Source organism: Dipodomys merriami, unplaced genomic scaffold (assembly GCF_024711535.1).
Source record: "Dipodomys merriami isolate MVZ:Mamm:240054 unplaced genomic scaffold, mDipMer1.0.p SCAF_63, whole genome shotgun sequence".
Classification (NCBI taxonomy): Eukaryota; Metazoa; Chordata; class Mammalia; order Rodentia; family Heteromyidae; genus Dipodomys; species Dipodomys merriami.
In genome coordinates this window covers 4,605,052-4,626,604 of record NW_027206213.1, presented here as the reverse complement: position 1 = coordinate 4,626,604, position 21,553 = coordinate 4,605,052, and the positions used below count along the sequence as shown (strand labels likewise).

The 21,553-nt window shown below is 43.6% G+C and overlaps 1 protein-coding gene across 3 annotated transcripts in view; it reads left to right on the top strand.

Annotated features, from left to right (window-relative positions):
• The window catches only part of Slc1a4 (solute carrier family 1 member 4), a 31,524-nt gene extending 14,169 nt beyond the window's left edge, over positions 1–17,355 (top strand). For all 3 annotated transcript variants that reach the window (XM_070004514.1, XM_070004515.1, XM_070004517.1), the window contains exons 4-9: positions 1,338–1,400; positions 4,587–4,753; positions 9,953–10,186; positions 10,540–10,734; positions 11,504–11,638; positions 14,067–17,355. In XM_070004514.1, coding sequence (XP_069860615.1) covers positions 1,338–1,400; positions 4,587–4,753; positions 9,953–10,186; positions 10,540–10,734; positions 11,504–11,638; positions 14,067–14,301 — 1,029 coding nt within the window. In that variant the 3' untranslated portion in view covers positions 14,302–17,355. The remainder of the gene's footprint in view (positions 1–1,337; positions 1,401–4,586; positions 4,754–9,952; positions 10,187–10,539; positions 10,735–11,503; positions 11,639–14,066) is intronic.
• Positions 17,356–21,553: the final 4,198 nt, after the last annotated feature.

Genomic DNA, 21,553 nt, shown 5'->3' with positions numbered 1-21,553 from the left:
TTTAAAAATCAAAAGTCTGCCATACATATTGTTAATATGTACCCCAACTACTGTTTTAAAGGCAGTATGTTATGAACATTTTCCCAGAGAGGTAAAAATCCTTCAACATAATGTTAATGGCTGTAGAACGTGCCAATCTAAATGGATAACATCATTTCCCTCCCATCTGTCCTCTGTTGGTGGGCATTCAGGTTGCTTTTAGTTTTCCCTGTTAACAATGCACCAAAGAACAACCTGTGGCCATTCTCACAAAGGGAAGGGATAGAATGGGCCAGATAAAGTGGTCTAACCTGATTGCTTTTCATAAGCAAAGTCTTTTCTGTTTCTACTTACAACCTCTCCTTTTTTTGGGGGGGGGGGGTTTCAGTCGTGGGGCCTGACCTCTGGGCCTGGGCACTGTCCCTCAGTTCTTCAGCTCAAGCCCAATGCTCTATCACTTGAGCCACAGCAGCACTTCCAGCTTTTTTCTTTTTGCTTATGTGGTGCTGAGGAATGGAACCCAGGGCCTCAGGCATGCAAGGCAAGCATTCTACCACTGAGCCAACTTCCCAGCCCCAACCTCTCCTTTTTTAATCTGTATGTGGACACAGAAGTCTTCTGCATTTCTGAAACCCTGGTAAATCAAAACAGAGAGAAGCCAGAGCTCATCCAAGGCAGATGCACGGCAGGTTCTGGTCTCTATCTCCAAGTGGCCTCTTTCCACAGGCCCACATTTCCTTAGTAGGAGTGAAAAGATTCCACCAGTAGTGTGGACTGCCACAGGAAATAACTGTGGGCACCTCGTAGAGGTATTTGGAGTCACCCTAACTGTAGGATCAAGCCTGGGGAGATGTCTTCATGCCCTCTTGCTCTTGCTGTGGAGAGTGGAGGCTTTAGCCAGATTAGAAACAGATGTTAAAGAGCAATCATGCTCAAACAAATTTGGAATGAAGTGAGGCATAAAGAAATGAATGGAAGTAAAGTGAAAAAGTTCACATTAAAAAGTGAACTTTGACATTATAGAAATATTGCCAAGTAAGTTGAAATATCAGCTATTGAGAGAAATCATATTATCAGCATGTCTTCTCCAAACCATTGCCCAAGCACCAGATGGGAATTTTCTCTATTTTATTGGGTCCCTAAATAACCCAAAGTCCTCTCGAAGTACATGATGGCTTGGTCTTGGTGGAATTTTTATGCAGTTCTCAGAGGCTCTCATCAAGCCAAGCTAGTGAGGCATGCCCAGGACACTCCCTGGGAACAGTGCCAGAACAGCAACAGGGTCACATGTGCCTCAGTTTCCCTGGTTGTTTTTCACTTGGGCATTAACCTGGGTTATTTTTTTTTCTTTATCACAGTATGCAACTGATTATTACGTGGTGAACCGCACCAACAACTTTGGAAATGTGACCCGTGAGAAGGTAAAGTTCTTTATAAAGTCTCTTGTGAAGAAATAGTGTATAAAGTGTACAATGTTCCTTATGTAAGGGACATATGTGATAAATCTTTTCTTAGTAGAGTCAACACCTTCATAGTTTGAATGGACTATTCTAAGCCTGTGAATTAGATTTGCTTCTGTAGTTGTTTGTCACTATGGCCAAATGCCAATACAGCCACCACAGCCACCAAATCTTCAGAGAATATTTAAAATATTTTCTAATATCTTTTCTACTGTCCTAGAATATAACTAATAGGTGTTACAATTCACCCCATACACAGATAACTTTTTAAAAATCAAAGTAATAAATAATAAAACAATCCATATTTTACTATGTAAATGCACAATTATATTAAAAGCAATACCAAGTTTTCAGGTATTTGTATAGACTTGAAACGAATAAATTTTTATTTCAAATCAGTGAGATTGAGCTGGACATAGTATTGTATACCTATAATTCCAGCTATGTGGGAGGCTGAGGCACAAGAATCATTAGAGTGTAAGGATTCAGGTCAACCTGGGCAATATAGCAAGACTGTCTCTAAAAATATAAAATAAATGTTGGCATTTTCCCCTTTTGGGGGATTTTGAATTGCATGCTAAGTAGCCAGTTTTGAATCTGTACATAGAATCACCCTGACCATCCCTGCTATGACTCCAGGTTGACATTAGGCTTTGTAGAGTGTACACAGGCCCTTTGGACTTGGCTATTAGCACTTTGTCTTGGTGATACATTTTCTAAAATGGCAAATCACATACAATGAAGTTCACAACAAAAATAGATGTTTCTTTTCTTGTGTTTAACATCAATTTGATATTCTTGGAACATGCAATGTATATGAAAACATTGCATTAACAAGCTATTTATGTGTAAAATAAAGTCAACACTCTCCTTTGAAATGTCATTTGAACTCTGGGACAGCCTGCTCTGGTGGGACTTACTATCCCCATTGTAAATGATTCTAGCTGACGGTCTTCTGAGGATGATCATGACCATTCAAAGCCAAGAGCAATGCTACAGAAATGCTGGAACACAGCTTATCCCTGCAATACCTTTGGAGTTTGGCATCATGACTTCTCCAAGCTGCCTTGATTCCCCCACTGCAATGCTGCTATCCCCTTGTCCTCGCTGTAAACTTAGCTAGGACTGCAAGAAGACCAGCTGCAGGAGGAGCAGTGCATCCTCACTGCTTTCAGGCTATAAGATTACATAAAGACATAGCAGGAGTAATCCTTGTCCCGGGGATGGAGTGAGAAGTGGAGCCCAGAGGCCCTAGGACACATGGAAAGGCCCCTGCCCCATGGCTCTCTTCCAAGCTTACTTTGATCCCAAGTAATAACTTGCTGTAGGTGCACAACTCCTACCTAGGCTTTCATTCAATCATTAATTCAGTAAACTGATTTATTTGGCAGCCACTATATATAAGGCAAAGTTCTGCTCTTGCAGAACTCCTAATGAAGGGAATGAGTGGTATAGGTATTGGGAACAGAATATGCATACAAAGCACAGCTTAAGACGCAGCTCTGGTTGTAGCTCTCTTAGCTTATGGTCAATGTCAAGGTTCTAAGTGTACTGCAGTGCAGCACACCTTGTTCTAAGCCCACCTGCCACCAGCTTTCTCTACAGAAAGGAATATTTTCATTGGAGAAATTACTAGTATTGCCTCAAGTCAGAAAGTCATTTCCTTTTCTGGAAAAGCCTAATCTTAAACACCATACCTTAGAATTGCAGACTTCTAATACTAACTTTTGCTCAGTACATAAGTTTTCTGATTGCATCGATTCTTAACTGTCAATTCCAGTTAGGACACAGAACATAGATCAAGAGGAAAAAACAAACATGTAAAAAGTAGATGCTGATGGCTCATGCCCATAATCTTAACTATTCATGAGGAGACTGTGGTTCAAAAATAGACTGGGCAAAAAAAGTCCATAAGACTCCATCTCTAAAATAGCAGAAAAAAGCTGGGTTGGAGGTATAACTCAAGTGATAGAGTACCAGCTGTGAGCAAGCAAGCTGAGCAAGCTCAAGGTCCTGAATTCAAACTGCACTACTGACAAAATAAAATGTTAGTGGACAAACCTGTGTGTTAGTCATACACCCCATAGAATCCTGTTGACTTTTACTAGTGACCTTCCTTAAAAGCTAGCAGTAGAGGAAGCATTAAAATCCAGTCTAATGTCTCCATAGTTAATTAACCCCTACAGCTTTAATAGACCAAGTCTTGGGAGAAAATAGTGCTGTTCAGAAGTCTTATTGTCTATAGGTTTATCATAACGTTAGAGAAGAACAAACTCCAGATAAAGCAAGCATAGACTGAATTCTAACCCAATATCCATAAAAAAATAGCAGCTAATTCTTTTGTTATTTTTCATTTTCCAGGGATAGTCTGAGTACTTAATGTATAAGTGCACTCAGTCATCATAACAAATATTTGTTAGCTACTTTTTTTATTCCCATTTAATAAATGGGGAACTGAGGCAGAGAGATTAAGAAACTTACCTTACCTCATGTAGCTAGAAGTAGTGGGAGTCAGGCTCCAAATATTCTTCCTCTATAAGTAATGTAGGTAAGACTGATAATTTCTATATCAATAGAAACAAAAGCTGTGTAGTTGGTACATCACCATCCTGTATTTCAGCTTTTCTATTGGATTTGAAATTTCTCATAATAAAAGCTAAAAGAAAAATGAAAAAGGAACTAGTATTTACCGTGTATTTGAATTCTAAGTCCTTGGTATAATTCATGTTCATTGTACCTTTTGCTTGGAAGTCTCCAGTTAGTTTGGAAACTAGCAAAGTCCCTAGACAGCATGTATGTACTAATTTTGAGTGCCCATTTACCAGACACCAGGCCAGGCCCCAGCCTTAATGATAGGGCTGAAAGGGACAAGAGATCCTCAGGGATTTTCCAGCCCAGGCTGTATGGTAGGTCTGTCACCAGAGTGAAGAGGTACTTCTGCCCTCTCCCCAGCTCACACATGTACCTCTCACCCCAGGACAAAGGAGCTCAAACCCTAAAGGAAAAGGTCTACTTTAAAACCAACCTGTTGAGAGCTACTGAGTCCAACTCACTTTCTCTTATAGATGGAGAACCTAAAGGAACTAGAACTTGGATCAATGGCAAACTACTTTCTGCTTTACTATGCTGAATCCGTTTCCTTTTCAGGTACCCATCAGCACTGAGATTGAAGGGATGAACATTTTAGGATTGGTCCTTTTTGCCCTGATGCTTGGGGTGGCCCTAAAAAAGCTAGGCTCTGAGGGAGAAGAGCTCATCCGTTTCTTCAATTCCTTCAATGAGGCAACAATGGTGCTGGTGTCGTGGATCATGTGGTGAGTGTCTGTCTCCCTGCTGCCTCCTTTCCCTCACATTTCCCCTGACGTCCTGGAAAGGACCTGTCTGCCATTCTAGGTTACCTGGGGTAGGATCCACCTGGCCCAGTGTTCTGGATGTTATTGGCACCAGTCTCAGTAGAGGAGGTGATGGAGGTGGAGGCATGTCTTCTCTTGTCTTGGACCTCAGAGAATTAGATACAACAGTTTCCAGCCCTCCTTGGCATCCACATTGACCCACTGCCAGCACATATTATATGGGCTGTCCAGATCATTTTATAAAGCAATGAATTCCTTGTGCTATTGGCTGCATAAACTAAGGTTCATGTATCCTAAAATGATTGGCGGTCCCTCACTATATCATTTCACAACATCAAGGACAACCCATCTCCACCCAGCCAGAAGGAATAACTTGTGATGTCTTTGATTTCCTTAATGTTCCTTTGTACAATAGCAGTGAAAAGATGATTGCTCAATATAAACCACTAGATTAATTGCTGGCAAAGAAAAAAAGGTAAAAATGTGACCAGTTCCCTCAGAGCAATTCCAGTGCTCATCCTGTGTAAGCTTTGCATGGTATTTCACCCATACCAGACCTCTGTGGCTTTTAGCTGATAACCATTTGTTATTAAGAATTAGCTGATGTTTTCATGCACAGAGTATTTGCTCACTGTCAACCCTTGAAGATCCCAGAACTTTGTTCTTTCCAATGGCATTGAGTGCCAGCTGGATTGATGTTAAAAATTTGAAACTAAGTGAGAGGCCAAATGGACACTTTCCTCATGGCATTCCTCTTGCTCAATCTGATATTCCAGAGCTTCATTCTTGTACTGTAAACATGCCACTTTACAGGACTGTTGATGAGCTGGGCTAAGAACTGGTATTTTTGAAGAGGAGAAAGCTATTTCATCAGATAGAAAGTTCTTTTTTTAGTTTGTTTTTTTTTTTTTCAGTATAAAATCCTCCCAAAGTGTGGATTAAAGAAAACCTTATTACAAATGAGGGAGACCATGCAGAGTATGTTTCTTTGGGTCTGGCTTACTTTCCTAATATAACTTTTTCCAAGTCTCCATTTCCTTACAAATGGGGCAATGCCATTTTTTCTGATGGAAACATAGAATTCCATTGTGTATATATTCCACATTTTTTTGATCCATTCCATATCTTCGCTATGGTAATACTGCAATGAATATGGTTGTGCCGGTAGCTTTAGTGTGGACTTGTTTGTGGTCATTTGGGTAAATGCCTAGGAGTGGGGTACATATGACCATATAAAATGATGCTTATTGAAATAAACTCCAAGAAATGGAAATAAGAGGGGTTTTTTAAGTGTGCTATTTGCAGTTCTTTTTCTTTTTTTCCTTTTGTTTATTCTCTGTTATCACTTTTTATTTCTGTACCCTTTGTCTTGTATTTAGGGAAGGGAAGGGTAACCACAGAAATGGTGGGACGAAGGGTGAAACTCACTAGACACTGTTTAAAATGAACTTTACATCTTGGGGGGAGGAGAGTTGGGAGACAGGAGAGGGAGAAAATGAGGGAGGCAGTAACACTTAAAAATAATGTAACCGCTGGGCTGGGAAGGTGGCTCAGTGGTAGAGTGCTTGCCTTGCAGGCATGAGGCCCTGGGTTCTATTCCTCAGCACCACATAAGCAGAAAGAGCTGGAAGTGGTGCTGTGGCTCAAGTGGTAGAGTGCTAGCCTTGAGCTGAAGAGCTGAGGGACAGCGCCCAGGCCCAGAGCTCAGGCCCCATGACTGGCAAAAAATAAATAAATAATGTACCTACGCCTGTAATCCTAGCTACTCAGGAGGCTGAGATCTGAGGATCACAGTTCAAAACCAGCCCGGGCAGGGAAGTCCGTGAGACTCTTATCTCCAATAAACCACTAGAAAACTGGAAATGGTGCTGTGGCTCAAGCGGTAGAGCACTCACCTTGAGCTGAAGAGCTGAGGGACTGCTCCCAAGCCCAGAGTTCAAGCCCCACGACTGCCACCCCCCCCCAAAAAAATAGTGAACTCACTAACTTACTTATGCAACTGTAATCCCTCTGTTCATCAACTTTACAATAAAATAAGCTTTATGCAAGAAAGTAGTACTCCCTGGTTAGAGCATCTGTTTTCAATCCCAAAATCAATTTAGTGTTCAATCTGATGTCCTGGTTAGTTACATCAACAGGGAGGCAGATATCTGACTGCGATGGGAGATCACTGTCCAGAAAGTACACAGGACACAGAATTAGAGGGTTTTGTTGGGTGGGTGAGTGGTTTTTGAGACAGGGGCTCACTATGTAGATGATCTTGAACTCAGAAGAATCCACCACCACTACCTCCAAAGTGCTGGGATTATAGATATGTGCCAACACATTCTGCCTAAAATTGGAGTTTTAAATGCCTTCACATTTAAAGAACCTCAACCAGGTTTGGGAGAATTTTCAATAATAGTAGCTCTTTTTTTCCTCCAAATACACACATTGAAACCAAAGATCTCAGAATGTGGATGCAGGACGATCATGAGTTTGAGATCAGCCTGGGCTACATAGCAAGATTTTGTCTTTAAAAAAAAAAATTAGCACACCTGACTATTCACTGAACTCACTAAAAAAGACCAAATATGGAAAAATGGAAAATGTATATGAATAATGGAAAATTTGGAAAATGGAAAAGGTATATGAGTAGGCAATTCATAGAAGAAGAGACTTGAGTAAGCAGTAAGCATATTAAGAACTGCCCAACCTCACTAGAAATCAGAGGAATGAGCATTGGGTTTTTACCAGGTACTGATAAGGGTAAGGAAAAGTGCTTTTGACATTTTGGGCTGACCATTCTTTATTGTGAAGGGCTGTTGTGTGTGGGGAAGGGGTAGCATCCTGGCCTCCACCTAGACACCACTAGCAGCAGGCCGCCATAGTTATGATGTAACAGCCAAAGCTGTTCTCAAGGTACCTGCGGGAGTTCCCTGGGGTCAAATCGTCCCTGGTGAACTGGTACAGGAGGACTCTGTTCCTCTACACCACAGGTGGGGATGAGAACTGGAGCAGCCACTCTGAGTCAGCAGTACCCACTAAAATTAAAGTGTGCACACACCCCTGCCTCCCCCCTCCCTGCACTTCTTGGTATCCCCTGTCCGAGGACATAGGTATGTGGACACAGAGGGATATGTTTGCAATGGTGTTTATAATGATAAGTAGCTGGAATCAATTTAAATGACACCATTAACACAACAATAGCAAAACAACCTACAGTATTCTACAGGTTATTCATTCTGAAGAAATATTTTTAAGTAATAAGGTAAGGATAGAAACAACCCAAAAGTTCATCAGTGGATGGATGGCTAAAAGGTATATGGAATATATAAAGTGGAGTATTATTGAGCCTTAAAAAAGAGTGAAATTCTTACATGTGGATGAACCCCAAAGACATCATACTAAGTGAAATAAACCATCACAAAAGGGATAATATATGATTCTACTTTTGCATATCTAGAACAGTCAAATTTGTAGATAAACAGAAAGTCGACAGTAGTTATAAAGCACAAGCTGATAAAAGAGAAAATTAGGGCAAGAGTTCTAGTTAATAGGTAGAGTTTCTAGGTGATAAAAATGTTCTGAAGCCAATGGCTCACACCTGTAATCTTTACTACTCAGGATGCTGAGATCTGACAATTGCAGTGTGAAGCCAACTCAGGTAGGAAAGACTATAAGACTCTATCTCTAACCACCAAAAAGCCAGAAGTGGAGCTGTGGCTCAAAGTGATACAGTGCCTGCGTTCAGTGAAAAAGCTAAGAAACAGCACCCCAGCTCCAAATTCAAGCCCCAGTTATGAGGCACAAAAGAAAGAGAAAAGAAAGGAGGTGGTTCTGGAGAAAGGAAGTGATGCAGGCCATTTAGCAGTGAACTGAATACCTAAGTGACTGAAGTGTTCAATGTTATGTACATTTCACCATAGGAATGGTGTAGATTTCTAGGCACTGATAGGAAAAGATCTCAAAGGTGTGATCAGGGTGAGAAACAAACGTAGATTTTTTTGGTGTGTGTGTGAAAATACCATACAGAGGGGTTACAATTACATGGGCAAGGTAATAAGTACATTTCTTATCAAGAATTGTTGCCTCATCCTTTGTTTCCCCTTACCCTCCCTTCTCATCTACCCCCCACTCCCCCCTCCCACCCCCCGCCACAAACATAGAATTAAAATGCATTCTACATACATAAATGCTTAAAAAGTATAAGTAGATGTAAGCAGAGGAGTAGTTGATGTCCAAAGAGGAATTTGGTCGTGTTTATAATGTTTTAAGTTTTGAAGAGAGAATGTATTTTTATGTATGGTGATGAGATTTGAAATTAATAATACCACTTAGAAGATGTCCAGGAAGAATCCTTAAGAAGCCAGTGACATTGGCTTTCTCCTCTGAGAGCTTGGGGAACAGATGTGAGAAAGATTTCATACTATTTACTCTGTTGTACCCCCTTGAAATTTATAAACTTTTTCCTGAGTTGACATTAAATTCTGCACAACTGACTTTTGTTCTCTGTAGCTCCCGTAAGTCATTCCTTCCTCTTCTGCCTTTAAAAAAAATCTTCACATTCTAGCAGTGCTCCCAGAGAGTCTTTGTTAATGACTTTTTCCCACGGGATCATGTTTTCTAAACCACAAAGAATGTAAAACTTCACACAAGTCCCAGCTTTGTATCACAATTCTGTGAAATAGATGTTAGTCTTTCCTGTTTCTAAGTTCCCAAAACAAGGCTGAGCAGAACTGAAAGTCCAGTTCACAAGTCTCAGAGCTTTTGATCTTGGGTCCCTTGCCTTTCTGGGAGCTCCTGTGCATGGTAGAATCTATCATCGGATACACTGGTAGCGTTAGGTGTTCTGGTACATGCCTATAATCCCACCATTCAGGAGGGTGGAGCAGGAAGATGGGCTACATAGAAAGACCCTGCCTCAAACTAACCAACCAACAAACAAAAACAACCCATGTGTCCAAGGGAAGTAGTACCCTTAGTACTTTGTTTCACTCAGTCTCATGACTGATAAAATGGGGATGTTTGACCCCAGTCCTTCTCTGCGCTCAGGATTATCCTAGAGTGAGGTGATGGCCTAATTGAAAGTCCTTGTATTCTGTGTCAGGAAGGGCCGGTATCCATCTCCCAGCCTCTCCTCACCGTCCTGACCAGTAGTACCTTGTGCTTCTACCCTAGGTATGTCCCTGTGGGCATTATGTTCCTGGTTGGAAGCAAGATTGTGGAAATGAAGGACATTGTCGTGTTAGTGACCAGCCTTGGGAAATACATCTTCGCATCCATATTGGGCCACATTATTCATGGAGGAATTATTCTGCCACTAATTTATTTTGCTTTCACACGCAAAAACCCATTCAAATTCCTCGTGGGCCTCCTCACACCATTTGCGACAGCATTTGCTACCTGCTCCAGGTGAGTGGGCTTGGGGTGGCCTTGGCTGCTCTGAGCCACATCGGTATAGAACCAGGCAGCCTAGTGGCAGGTGCACTACCAGGCTTTAGTTGGGGAGCATTTTGCCCTGAGGCTACATTGGATCTTGAGAAATTTAGAACAGGTAAATCAACAACATCTAAATCCAGAAAGTCAAATTGTGAATAATTTGGGAATTCATAAAGCCTCCTGTTACACTAGAAACTTTGAAACAATTCTGGGTTTCCCCATATTTCAAGGAAAAATAGGAACTCAAATGCTGCTAACCCCTCAGTCCCAGAGTCTGAGAAGAGGCTACTCTGAGGGTTGATGGTGTTTTATTTTTCCATTTCTAGTTCAGCAACCCTGCCTTCTATGATAAAGTGCATTGAAGAAAACAATGGTGTGGACAAGAGGATCAGCAGGTTCATTCTCCCCATTGGGGCCACTGTGAACATGGATGGAGCAGCCATTTTCCAGTGTGTGGCTGCAGTGTTCATCGCCCAGCTCAACAACTTTGAGCTGAATGCAGGACAGATTTTCACAATTCTGTAAGCTTGGCATTCTTTCCCTCATCTTTAGGCCTGGCTCGAAACCTGAGGTTCCTCCCTTCCTTTCTTGCTTGTTTTCGTTTTTAAATAGGGTCTTGCTTTTTTTTTGTCTTAAGATGTCCAGATGTGGGATACTCCTGTTTATACTTCTTGCATAGCTGAGATAACAGGAGCAAACTACCCTGCCCAGTGTATTGGTTAACTCTGCTCTCCCAATCTCAGAATCTGAGTGGCTTGGATTACTGCACCTGGCTTGTGATTTCCTTTGAAAAACCAATCTCACCACAATTCTGGGTCTCATTTGTAAATGCAAACAGTGTGCATTCATTACCATCATCCTTTCTTATCTTGGGGACATTGATTCCAGGAGCTCCCTGTCCTCCCATTCTGAAGTCCCTTATACATTTGCATATAAGCTACTCACATTTTCCCACGTCCTCTAAATCCTCTCTAGATTATCTGTAACACCTACTATAGTTAAATGATATGTAAATAGTTGTGACACTGCATTCTTAGGGCACAAAGACAAGAGGGGAAAGTCTGTACATGTTCAGTGAAGACACATTTTTAAAATATTTTTTACCCATCGTTGGTTGAATCTGAGGATCTGGTGGGATGACTGTATGTGGGAGGGTACAGTCTGTCTCCTGAGCCCCTAGAATCGATGGCAGAGTAGTTTTCATTTCTAAGCCTGGCTGCATGTCTCTGTGCTCCCTCTGCCCCAGTTGTGCTCTGTGAGAGTGCCTGACATTGCTTTGCCATCCCCTAGCGTGACGGCCACGGCATCCAGCGTTGGAGCAGCAGGTGTGCCAGCTGGAGGGGTCCTCACTATCGCCATTATCCTGGAGGCCATCGGGCTGCCCACTCATGACCTCTCTCTGATCCTTGCTGTGGACTGGATTGTGTGAGTAGAAAGTTCTGAGGACACTGAGAAAGAAAGTCTTATTGAGTTCCTTAGGTGCCTGACACTCTGCTAAGCCTGGGGCATGAGGACAAACTTAAAACACCTCTGCCTTGTGAAGGAGCCTAGACTGAGCTGGCAGGGCCAGATTTGTAGACAGGAAACATTAAGCAATATGGAGGTCAAGTGTCTGTGAACATTCATGAGTGATGATGAGGTACTGTTACTGAAAACTTGCCAGGGTCAAGGCCCTCATCCTAGACGCAGGGGTGAAAGGCCTATGATTGTTGGCTGCACGGAATCCTAAGTAATCAGAGCAGTGATCACTTGAAAGTGGTTGTCCCTACCCTGGCTATGTCTGAAGGATGATTTCCGGACAAGGAGAGAATGAGCCCTGCTAATGGGAATGACTGGGCCTCAAGCTCAGGAGAAGCAAAGTTAGGCAAAGAGGTGATCCAGACCAACAGCTCCAGGCCTCCTGGGATGGTGCAGAAGAGTTTCTGGATGCTGATTCCTTGAGTCTTGTGATACATTTGCAGGTATAAATAACACCCATATATAGTGAAGACCACCTGAAGTAGTGATGTTCACACAGCAGAACATATAGGTACAAGATAAGCCCTGGAACACAGCACCTGGACTCAAGTCCTAGTTTTTCTATGCAGCAGCTATATAATGTGAACTCTTCTGTGTTGTGTTCTGCTGGGCCCAGGGCCCAGATCCTGGACAGAGAGGAGAGCATTCAATAACTACTTAGCAAAGAAGGCATTCCTGTGGGGCTAGTCACAACCAGACAGGAGAGAACCTGAACCAAAGTGTCTGGCACTGGGCTTTTGGGTTAAGAATGGCTTAAAGGGGTAAAGTTTGTTTATCGACATAACGTCTTGTACATCTCATTGTTGCAATGGGTGGACCTGTATCCAAAGGGACTACTCCGAATCCTAAGGGACCCTTAGAGAAATAAGGGTGAAGTATCCCATAGAGGCTCCTATTGTCCAGACACCTTATCAGAGGGAACTCTGTCCGTAAGCTGGCAGCTTGGACTGGATCACAGCTGTATTATATGCTTATGTCTTTCCTACCCCTCATGTCCCTTGTGTGTGGAGTGCTTAGCTGGGAGGGAAATAGGGTCCCCGCGGCTACCCAGAGCCTCCAGTCTCACTGCAATGGCTTCAGCCCTCTGGCATCCTCGAGGAAGAGTTCATTATCTCCCTTTTCTTTTAAAAGGTACAGTACAGCTGGGTACCAGTGGCTCAACCTATGAGGAGGCTGAGATCTGAGGATCACAGTTCAAAGGCAGTCCAGGGCAGGAAAATCCATGAAACTCTATACCCAATTAACCACAAAACACCAGATGTGGAGTTGTGGCTTACATGGTAGAAGAGTAAGTAGCCTTGAGAACAAAGGCTCAGGGACAGCACTCAGGCCCAGAAAAAAAAAAGGCACAGTACTATCTCCAAGCTCTAGGGACAGGAGTGGCCATTGGGCTAACTTGCAGCAAGAAAGCTTCTGGAAAGACCAGGAAAGGCTTTCTGTGAGGTGATGCTTTTCCAGAGCCATAGAATGAATGCATGGGAGATTAGTGTCATGGAGTGAAGCATGGCCAAAATGAGAATGCCAAGGGGAAGAGAGCTGGATGCCAAACCACATCTACTTTCTTCTCCAGTTACAAACAATATGATATGATGATGTTCACTGGCATAGAGAAATGCCACAAAGAACTCTCAGAGTTGTGGAATATGCATTAGCTTGTATCTTCTTCCTTCAAATTTTCTATCAACAAAGGTCTAGTGTGTGTGCATATGCATATATATGTATGCACACATGCTCATATGTGACCCATACTGGAGCTTGAACTCTGGACCTGAGAGCTATCCCTTAGCTTTTTCTGCTCAAGGGTAGTGCCACGTCTCTACTTTTTGCTCTCTGGTGGTTAACTGGAGGTAAAAGTCTCATAGACTTTCCTGCCTGGGCTGGCTTCAAACTATGATCCTCAGATCTCAGCCTCCTGAGTAGCTAGGATTACAGGCATGACCCACTGGCACCAGGCTTCTACTTTTTTAAATCTTTAAGTGGTTGTACAAAGGAGTTGCCATTTCACAAAAAAATTATGCATGCAATTTATCTTGATCACTGCCACCCTTTTTCCTCACGCATCCCTCCCCTACCCATTTTTTCCCTCAGTCTTCTTAATTTTGTAGGTTATACATTGGATTCTCGTGTGCACCACTTTTATATAGTTTTATGAGAGTAAAAGATTGTTCAAAGAAAATCAGTTTAGGGCAAGTCTCTTAGTGACATGCCTTCCAGGAAACAAAATCCCTCCAGTCACAACTTCCCCATGGCCATCGCCTGAGACAAAGCCTTGCTCCTCCCAGCTCTTTTCCTGATGGCCTTGAAAATGACACCTACCGCTTTCTTTCCCTGCCAGGGACAGGACCACCACCGTGGTGAATGTAGAGGGGGATGCCCTGGGAGCCGGCATCCTCCACCACCTGAATCAGAAGGCAATGAAGAAGGGCGAGCAGGAGCTGAGAGAAGTGAAGGTAGAAGCCATCCCCAATTGCAAGGCTGAGGAGGAGACGTCGCCTCTGGTGACACACCAGAACCCCACTGGCCCTGGAGCCAGTGCCCCAGAACTGGAATCCAAAGAGTCAGTGCTGTGAAGGAGCTGGGCCGAGGGCCCGGTTAACCAGCCCACTTAGACATGGGCACAGCCTTCGTGGACTTTGCGTCTCCTGAGCAATTCTGTGGCCCAGTCACCAGTTTAATGATGACTTTTCAGCCCTGGCATTGGGCTCCCAAGTGGGAACTGGTGACCAAGGACCAGGACACTCTGACATTTGGCTTCTTCCATGTCCACGCATAGCTGTGGATGCCCCAAGGCTCTGTGTGGAAATACCTCCTTGAGCTGCCCACTTGGAAGGATTCTGGGCTGGTGGGAGTCTGTGGGTAGAGATGGAGAAAACACACATGTATTCTCCATTGCCCCAGCAGCTCTGCATCAGGTGCTTTCTGGGCAAACCCTGGGGATTTTCATTCACCTGTCCTATTGTCTCCCAAAAAGTAGTCATTGGAGAAATTACCAAATTCTCAGCCTTGGCTGGAATTTGCTGAGCTGGGACTCCGGTATTTAAAGGATTGTATTCCAGCTAAATGTTTGTGGCTTCTAGAGGACCAGAAGTGCTGTCAATGTCTTTAGAAATACTCTGGTTGGCATCAGCACAGCTGGGTCTACCAGTCAGGAGCATTAAGTAAACCATTTAAGTTCTGAGGTCCAGAGGGGATTGCTCACTTGGGAAAGATACACACTGTTGTCCTCATTCCCTTCCCAGTCCTGGAGTATTTGTCTACTTCTGGGCCCTGGACTCTGCTAACATTTCACCTTTATGTCCAACCACTAGGATTTGGCCAGAGGACCACATCTTCTGGGGAGAGATGATGAGGTTACATGACCTATGTGGGTGTATGAATCTATTATAATTATAATCCTTAAAACACATGCTAAAACAAAATTACAAAAACAACCCTTTCAAAAGGAACCCATGTACTAAATATGGTGCCCCATTCCCAGACTCCTGAGCTTTAGCTGATTTCCACCAATGTGGACTCCTTTCATTAAGAAGTTTATTAATGGGGCTGGGAAGGTGGCTCAGTGGTAGAGCGCTTGCCTTGCATACATGAGGCCCTGGGTTCGATTCCTCAGCCCCACATAAGCAAAAAGTAAAAAGCCGGAAGTGGTGCTGTGGCTCAGGTGGTAGAGCGCTAGCCTTGAGCTGAAAAAGCTGAGGGACAGTGTCCAGGCCCAGAGTTCAGTCCCCACGACTGGACCAAAAAAAAAAAAGAAGTTTATTAATGAAATGGTCCACATGCCTCCAGCACCAGGCAGCCCAGTGTTAGTCTAGTGGGGGTGTGGGGGGGGAAGCCTTTAGAACTTGAAATCTGCTATTTTACTTGGTGAGGCCGTTGATAACGTTTACTGTATGACCTGCAGCAAGTCCTGTGCCGATGTCACCTGCCTCTTACCTACCTCAGAGAGATCTGGTGAGGCAAACTGCAAATCTGTGAAAAGGACAACCTTACCATGCACTTCTTTTTTTTTTTTTTAAATTCAGTACTGAGGTTTGAATTCAGGGCTTCACATGGCTAGACAGGTATTCTACCACTTGAGCTACACCTCCAGCCCTATTTTTTTGTGCTGATTATTTTTGAGTTGTCTCGCTTTCTTTCCAAATGCTGGCCTGGCCTGGGATCTGACTACTGTAGGCTTCTTGTCATAGCTAGGATGACAGGCATGTACCACTGCGTCCAACTAGCTATCTGTTGAAAAGGGCGGGGGGGTCTTGCAAGCTTTTCGGCCCTCCTGGCAGAACTGCTAGACCATGAACCTCCACCCTCCTGATCTCAGCCTCCGAAGTAGCTCGAGTTACAGATGTGAGCTACTGGCACCCAGCTTGCTATGTGCTTATCTTTATGTAAGTGGCGGCTTTGTCCATGGAGGATGCCTTGTAGTAAGGGCAGCTTTCCTGAATGGGGCTCTGTTCTCTTTATGAATCAGAACTCATTGGGCCATTCATTCTTTATGAACCATTTGATAGCATCCAATACACCCTCTTCCTTACCTTCCATCACATCTCTATGTATCCGACTTTGCTGTGACCCCCAGGTCCAAGCACTATTTTTGCCACACAGCCCACATAGGCTATTAAAGTCCACAGTGCACCATCTCATTCATTTTCTTATTATCCCTGTTGTATGTCACCTGGCCCTACAGACAGGGGAAACACCTTTAGGATGTGTGTGCCGATGGGTGAGACCATTTAAAAAAAAAAAAAAGTATGGTTATTGTAAAGGTAGTATAAAGAGGGCAGAGACCATTTTTAAATGTGGGGAGATGGGCTGTGCCTGAGTTGAAAGGGGTGAGGATGAGCCATAAGGCCCAGAGCTGACCTGGCAGTGGGAGGACCCAGCTCTCCTAGCCAGCTAAATCCTATTCCAGTATCCTGTGAGGCCTGAGGGCCAGGAGCTTAACAGGACCTTCTACCACTGGCCAGAGCTTAAGCAAATACCTTAAAGAGTAGACAATCACATTGTTGCATACCAACTGCAAATAGACACTGACTATTTTTCAGACTTTGCTAACTTTTTTTCTTCCATGTATATATATGTATACATAAAATAATGTTTTATATTCACATACATGTAAGTATGTGTGTGCAGTTTCACCTCTAATCCAAACAAGTTTAAGTTTGGATAAAGGAGGACTAAACTACAAGCAGTATGTCTTTAGTATTCTGATTTTTCCATTTCTAAATATGAATTTTACAAAGCTTGGAATTCAGAGCTGGCAATGAGACCCGCTGGTTAAACTCTTGTATCCCAACCAGTGGCCTGTATTAAAGGAAGTGGTGCTGTGGCCCAGAGAAGGGTACTTCAGTGTGGCTGGAAGAGGGAAAAGGTGCCATGTCTCCCTGTTTCTCAGTCCACATAGATGTCAGTAGACCAAGGGTTCTGACTGGGAACAATTGTGCTGCAATTGTCTGAAATGTTTCTGTCATTCTGTAACATTTTTCATAAACATTGTCCCTCTCTGATGTTTTGTACATATGACACTTGCCTTAAAATGTAGCACAGTCCTCAAAGGAGAATATAATATTTCTATGGGGACCTGCCTGTCCTTGATTCCTGTCTTGTGGTGGAAAAGGGCTGACTCAATAGAGCTATTGCTCTCCGAAGGGATGGCCTAAAGTGACTGAGTTGAGTTTTTCTTGCTCTTTTCAACCAGCATGAGCCCCTGAGGCAGGGCTGTCTCACTGAGGTAGGCGAAACTTCTTGGGGCCTGGGTCACCAAGTTATCTGTACTCTCTACCCCCAGCTAGTGAACATCAAGCTACCCATATCCTTCCCACTCCTCATTAACAAAATTCTTGAAAAAAGTATGGTTTTGACACATACATCCATAAAATTAAGGCTTGTCAGAACAGATAAGTTGACAGGCCTTAACTGAGTCCTATGGTAAGCCAAGCACAAAGCAGAAGTAATGAAGAAAGCCCAGAGGCCATAGAATTACTGGGAAAGTCCCTGCAGGTGGGCAGTTGCTCATGCTTCTATCATAGTCACTACCATAGCTATTCTCTTTTGTAATCTTGTTTTCAATGACACTACATTCCACTCCAATTAGGGAGTCTAGAGCCTCTTAGGATAGGATTATTCTGCAAGCTCATACTGGAAGCTGCAGTTTTTAGACCCTGGGATTTTGAAGAAGCTGATCCTTGTTCTGACATGGACATTTCCAGCTCTTTATACCACGTAGAACTGGTTTTTGTTTCTGGCTAACGCATACAAGATAGGAGAATTTGCACAGCTGGAGCTGGTGACAAAAGACTCTGGATTTTTTCCCCTGGAGGATGGTTGGATTCTCCCATATGGAGTGTTTGGAGGCAGGACTAGTACTCAGTGAGTCAGTTTTTCAAGGACAGCAAGTCCACTTGTTCAAGCTACCTCCATGCAAGTGACTAGATTAGGAAGAGCACAGGTCTGTCGGATCAGAAGCCTGCTCAAAAGAACTTTCAGTTAATTCCATGAACAGTATAAATCCTGTGGCCAGGAGAAGCATGGACTGTGGATTCCAGTCCCATCTCTGCCACTTACTTATGTGTGACCTTTATCTCTCCATGCCCTAGCCTCTTCCAGCTAAAATATGATAACTGGCAATGCCATAGGCTCTTGTGAGAATGAAGCAAGTTTATAGATGTTACGTATTCAGAAAAGCACCTGCCATGTGGACTGTGCTGTGCCACAGTTGGCTCTTAAGCCAGACACAGTAGCTAGAAAGGTTTCTGACCAGCCTGAATCCTTTTTGGCCTGAGCCCAACAAGTATTACAAGTGTGTTTGAGCCTTTTACCCCTGGAGAGACAGAGAGGAAGATTTGTCTCAACTTGTGGGCCTCTGCTCATCTGTGCCTGCGTGTTTAGGAATATGTCTGTTGCTTAACATTGTGTTCGAAAAAGCAACTGAACAGTGGCCTGGGGGGCCACTGGATGTCCTTGCTTCATAAAAAAAGTTTTCCACTCACAACTGCCTCTCTTCCAAGTGCCAATCCAGGCTGCAGACCCCTCCAGCCACACACTATCTTCCACAAGGGGACTTAACTCTCTTGTTCTGTGCTCGGTCCTTAGCCATCACTCAGAGAAGATTGAAGATGTGGGTAGGTGTCAGGTTCTGTCTGCCTGCCAACCTTACAGTCCTGACTGGCAGGTCCTTGGCTTGGGACTCTCAGTGAGTGAAGGGGCACATAAGAAGGGAAATATTAAATCCCTCCTGCTCCAAAATGGAAGGGGAAGCATGATATTGGAGATTGTCTCTGATCCCAGCAAAAAGTGCAGCCAGCCAGGACCTTAGCCACAAGAACACAGAAGTGACGTGAGGAGGCCCATGATGTCCTTGACAGAGACTGACCATCTCCCTAGAGAAGCCTTGAATAATCACAAATGCTCTGGGTAAGCAAATTCCATTCTTTTGAATGTGAGGGCAACTTGGTCTACTCCTGTATGTGAAGGAAATTCTCCCCTCTTCCCACACCAGGACAAAAGAAAACAAACCCTTTAAAGTTCACCCTTCACTTGCCTTGCTAAATTGGAGATCAGATATTCTCACATAAATTCTTTACCATTCCAGAGTATCTAGCCCCCTCTTTGGGTTCAGATGTAGTAAGTGGCCTTATAAAGCTTTGCTAACGAGTCTGACCTGACTGGCAAGCCCCTTCTGAACTCAGACTGTTAAAGTAAGGAAGCAGTTATGTATTAATGGGAAGCAAAAACCAAGAGAGAGAAGTAATGTGTTCCTTAAGGAAATCATCCTCAGGAGACTGTTTCATTCAAAGTGACAATGACCCTGCATTTGTTTCCTGATTCACACAGGGTAGCCAGGAGTTAACTACACCTGTATTCTGCCTGGAGGCCACACATCTCAGGAAAAGTTGGAAGATCCAGCCAAACTTTAAAGTTTAGTGTCAAAAGACCTCAAAAATTGGCCTTTGCTGAAGCACATAGAATTGATGAAGGTCCATGGATCTATAGCATGAGCTAAGTATGGTCTGGCCAGGTGCCAGTGGCTCATATATGCCTCATGCCTGTAATCTTACTCAGGTGATTGAGATCTGAGGATCCAAGTTCAAAGCCAGCCTGGACAGGAAAGATCATGAACCTCTTATCTCTAATTAGCCACCAAATAGCTGGCAGTGGAGCACCAGACTTGAGTAAAAAAGCTAAGGGTAAGTGCTTAGGCCCTGAGGTCAAGCCCCCAGAATTGGAACGAGCCACAACAAAAGGGAAGTATGGTCTGAACCAGGAAACTGATTCTGCTAACACTAGTGGAGTGGCCATGCTAAGTAGCTGCAAGGGGCACAACTGCACCACATTCTATATGAATGGCATGCCCAGGAGTTGAGCAGTATACCACCTTTATGACTCTGGAGGTGAGCAGCAGTTAAAAGGTCTAACTTACATTCAAACAAAGCATGTTGAAACTGGTAAGGTTTTTGACTTGTTAAGGGTATATAGTAATGTGTCTCAGAGGCAAAAATGTTGTGATCAAGAGGACCTTCCTAGCTAGTCAGCTTCTCTTCTCGTGTGAAGTGGTGTGGCAAAGCACCCAGGTTTGTTGTCAGGCACTTTGTGGCATCTGATATACTATGTGGGGGGGGGGGGGGGTGAGCGTGTGCGGGTGCACGTGCGCATGCCTGTATGTAGTGCTATCTTGCTTACTCATGAATCACTTCACAGGAGGTCAGTATCCATTTTGCGGGGGAAGGGGGTGGTACTGGAGTTTGAACCCAGTGTCTCATACATGATCAGCTTACTTATTTATCTGGCATTCTACCACTTGTGCCACACCTCCAACCTAACTTTTCACTGGTTATTTGGGACTTTTCTGCCCAGGCTGACTCTGACATGATTCTCTTCCAGATCTTAGCCTCTGGAATAGCTAAGTACTAGGATAACAGGCATGATTCACCACTACTGGACATACTGAGAGAATTCAGGAAGTTTATTGAAGAGGTTGTTCTGGGGAGGTTCTTAGGCCTTTATCAAAAGCCAACAGCAACTTGGAAGCCACGTGGGTGTGCCATCTTGGAAGAAGGTTGTGTGTGTCCAGTCAAGCCTTCAGACAACTACAACTTCAGGAGTCGCCCTACTACAGTTTATCACAGCAGGAGAGAAACAAGACTGTGCAATCAGTATAGAAACAGAGGTGATTTTTATAACCTTCTTACTATTCCCAGCATAAAGAGTGAGTAAATATAAAGCTGTATTCTTTTCTTGAATTAAAATTGGACTTTTTTTTTTTTTGGTTCCAGTTGTGGGGCCTAAACTCTGGGCCTGGCGCTGTCCCTCAGCTCTTCAGCTCAAGGCTAGCGTTCTACCACTTAAGCCACAGCACCTCACTTCCGGCTTTTTTTTTTCCTTTTTGCTTATGTGGTGCTGAGGAATCGAACGCAGGGCCTCATGCATGCGAGGCAAGCGCTCTACCACTGAGCCACCTTCCCAGCCCTTAAAATTGGACATTTTTGTGACTTGAGCAGGGTTTTCTCTCATCCAGTTATATACAAACTGATTATAGATTTTGGGTTTTCCTTTTCAGAAGGTAAAGTTCTTTTTATTGTAGCAGTCAAAATTGAGTAGGTCTTTGAAATAATGAGCTTCTTCCTAGAGAATGTATATTTCTAATTCCAAAATCAAATGTGTGGAGTTTTTTATTTGTTAATAGTACTGGAGTTTGAGCTGAGGGCTTCATCCTTACCAGGCAGGTGCTCTACTGCTCAGCTACAACTTCAGTTCTGTTTTACACAGAATGGAAGCTTTGAGATAGGGTCTTATTCCTTCCCAGGTGTAAGCCTGGACCGTAGTCTGCCTGTT